At 39.1% G+C, this 3,853-nt stretch overlaps 1 protein-coding gene across 1 annotated transcript; it reads right to left on the reverse strand.

Annotated features, from left to right (window-relative positions):
- Positions 1-1,923: 1,923 nt before the first annotated feature.
- Positions 1,924-3,102, reverse strand: LOC135155470 (uncharacterized protein K02A2.6-like). Its single transcript, XM_064104495.1, has one exon. It carries the CDS (start codon positions 3,100-3,102, stop codon positions 1,924-1,926), a length of 1,179 nt encoding a protein of 392 aa, XP_063960565.1.
- Between the last annotated feature and the right edge of the window lie 751 nt (positions 3,103-3,853).

Genomic DNA, 3,853 nt, shown 5'->3' on the forward strand with positions numbered 1-3,853 from the left:
AATGGCAGAGGTAAAAATGGCAGAGGTAAAAATGGCAGAGGTAAAAATGGCAGAGGTAAAAATGGCAGAGGTAATAATGGCAGAGGTAAAAATGGCAGAGGTAAAAATGGCAGAGGTAAAAATGGCAGAGGTAATAATGGCAGAGGTAAAAATGGCAGAGGTAAAAATGGCAGAGGTAATAATAGCGGAGGCAAAAATGGCAGAGGCATAAATGACAGAGGTAAAGATCATGACATGCTACATCAACAAGGAAAAGACAGAGCCTTTCCGGTTAATATCTGTCTTAATTACGGTATTGAACTTGAATTGACTCCTCTCGACGAAATTAGTATTATGAACTAATTAGATATTATATGGATTTTTTGTCATCATTTTAGGTCTATACTTTATCGTTGATATGATTAAACTCAAACATTTTCATGCCAAAATGATTTCAATTAGTGATTGATGAAAGGATTTATCTTGGCCAGTTCGTATATGAGAACAGCACCTCATCCCATACATATGTAAACACCAATGTGCGCTACTATTAACACACTTAATTAGACATTTCGGGATTTCTTTGAACCACTTGCATAACTTGGATAACAATTTGCAGAAAAATATATTGGTGGTTTGTAGAAAGTCCATCAAAAATTAAGAAAGTGATTAGAAGTTTGAGTTTTTGATCTGTGACGTCATATACTAGCAGCTGCCCCGTATTTTATGCACCAAAATACATACTTTTCAATTTTTAATCAGTGGTTCATGATTGCCCAAAAATTCTTTCAGGAGCGGATGTGAAATGATTTGTAGGTTGATATACTTAAGAAAATGATATTTCATTTATATTTATTATTACATCATATGTGGGAAAAACTGCTCGGAAATGGCGTCAACGTTAAAATGTAAAATTCTAATAGCTTTTTCAATCTTTGATGGACTCCTAAAACCCCCACCAATATCATTTTAAATTTTTCTGCTATTTATGTCAGAGTGAATTTCCCTGTAATGAAGTAAGTATAATATAGGTTTTCCCGTCCAATTTCATCAGAGTTGCATTTAAATTAATGAAAGGACGTTTAAATTCGAAATATTTAATGTCCACCCTCTGCACGCATGGTTCATTTTCATTCATTCAGCCTCCAATTTCGTTCCATATCATTCCTTTGAATTTTGTAGAAATTCAATTTAAAGAGAAATTCGTTCAAATTAATGGCCCAAAGTTGTCATTTAATTTCGCTACGCCATTTTTACCTCTGCCATTTTTACCTCTGCCATTTTTACCGTTGCCATTTTTACCTCTGCCATTTTTACCTTTACCATTTTTACCTCTGCCATTTTTACACCGAGCCCATGAACATACCTGTTTCAAGTTATATTATCAGTCAGAATCAAACAGAATTGCACAGCTTCTGTATAGTCGAGAGAGTAGCATTTAATAAGTAAACGTTTGTAGCGCCCTCTTTTGGCAGGATCATTACATGCTCCTCAAATCTCATAAACATGCAGATATTGTAACATCCTCCCTTCTTTGAGCTTTGTGCTAGAGAGAATGTATATAATTGAAAAAATGTCGATGATAAACCAAACAATTAAATGTATGTAAATATTTCCAAAATATAAAACCAAAATACCAGTTTATGAGACTTTCACATTTTTTGTAGTTGCACAAAAATTATACTTGCAAAAAAGAATAATTGAGTTAAAAACAGTTCTTCCAGTTGCAAACAAAATGTTTTAAAAGTCCAGGTTAAATTGTCCAGGTTAATTTCACAAAATAAAAAGTCCAGATAGATGAGTTGATGAATGAGTTGGTTGTTGCTTCAGTTCTGACTTCAAAATTTGCTTGAGTTAAAAAAAAAAAAAAACTTGTTTAAGAAATGTTAGTGTTCAGTTTATTTATTTCAGCATTCACTTTCTTTCCTTCTTCGGTTTAAATGTTCAAAACGTAACAAAATCCCTCCTCTTAAGCGGTTTGCGTCGCTGACGTCTAGATCGTCTTAGGGAAGCTGGGTTGGTTGGTTCCGTTTCTGAGGTATTCAAGTTTGCATCACGCGACTTCTCCGGACTGTTAATATCCGCGTTCTGGGATATCTGGGTCCTGGTATAGGAAGTATGGCGCTCAGTAGTTGGTACATCAGGTTGAGGATTACCATCAGAACGTCTCCAGTTGAAAAGAGCAGGACCAGTGTCATGTAAATCTTGTGGTTCAGATGTGGCTCTGAGGTGTTCTCTGTTCCTTCTGAGAACCTGGCCCTCACAGCGAACTTCATAGGAACGGTCATCCAGTTTCTTAAGGATAACTGCTTTCTTCCACTTCTTGTTATTGTTGAATGGCTTGACTCTTACGACTGCTCCTGGTGAGAGATCTTTCAACTTTCTTGTATCTCTGTTGAAATACTTTGCTTGACGTTTCTGGCTTTCTTTCATTCTCTCAAGATCAGCCTGTGGGTTGCGATCAGGTGCAAGCAACCGAGTCGAAGTGGGGAGGAGAGTACGAGTCCGACGGCCCATGAATCTTTGGACTGGACTACTCTGGATACCTTGTGTAGGGGTGTTGCGAATGTTGAGTAAGGCTAGATCAACATCATCTCCAGTATCCTTGCATCTTGTAAGTAGTTTTTTTGCAGTCTTGACAGCAGACTCTGCTTTGCCATTAGCTTTGCTGTTGTATGGAGAGATGATATTATGCTTAACTCCAAGCTTTTTGGCAAATTCAGCAAATTTGTTAGAGGAGAAAGGAGGACCATTGTCAGATACGATGATTTCAGGTACTCCATATCTCCCAAACTGGTGTTTCAGTTTCTTGATGACTGCAGGGGCAGTTGTCCTCTGTAGTTTTTCTATCTCAAAGTAGTTTGAGTAGTAACAGATCATGATCAAATATGTGTCATTACTATGATGGAAAAGATCCAGTCCTATTTTAGCCCATGGTCTGTCTATAATCTGGTGCGACATCAGAGGCTGGGCAGGCTGTGAGCTGGAGTTTTCTTGGCATGTGGCACATGTTTGAATAAATTCCTTGATTTCTTTACTCATGCCCGGCCAGTAGAGATGATCACAAGCTCTCCTCAAAGTTGACTCAACACCATTGTGACCACGATGTAACTCCTCTTTCATTTTGTGCCTGACTTGTTTTGGGACTACAAGCCGTTCACCCTTGAAGATTAGATCATCACTGACAGAAAGTTCATCTCTGAAACCAAAGTATGGGGTGAGTGACTGAGGAAGTTGTGACTTGTGGTCTGGCCACCCTTCAAGAATGGTGTCTTTGAGTTGGCAGAGAGTAGGGTCATTGGCAGTCTTTTTATCTCTGCTATCTTGTCATCAGGTAGTGCCAAGTGGTTAACAGCATTCACCACTTCTAGATCATGTTGTCCACTCTCATAGGGAAGAGAAGCACGGCTAAGAGCATCAGCCAGGACGTTGTCCTTGCCCTTGAGATATCTCACTTGTATGTCATATGCAAGAGCTCGTAGCAGTAACCCTTGCAGAAGCTTTGGAGCTCTATCCAGGTGTTTCTTGCAGATGCTTTCAAGATGTTTGTGGTCATCGAACACAGCTATTTCACGGCCATAGGTGTATTGATTCCATTTCTCCAGTGCAAATACTATACCAAGCATTTCTTTCTCAATGACAGAGTATCTGGATTCGGCATCACTCAGCATTCTGCTAGCATAGGCTATCGGTCTTCCATCTTGTAGCATAACCGCACCTACGCCTGTGGAGCTGGCATCAGTCTGAATTTCTAGCGATTTGCTATGATCGTAGAAGGCCAACACAGGTGCTTGCACTAGCATCTCTTTCAACACCTTGAAAGCTTTGTCGTGGTTGGAGTCCCAAGTCCACGCTGAGTTGTTATGCGTCAAGT

Source organism: Lytechinus pictus, chromosome 1 (assembly GCF_037042905.1).
Source record: "Lytechinus pictus isolate F3 Inbred chromosome 1, Lp3.0, whole genome shotgun sequence".
Taxonomy (NCBI): Eukaryota; Metazoa; Echinodermata; class Echinoidea; order Temnopleuroida; family Toxopneustidae; genus Lytechinus; species Lytechinus pictus.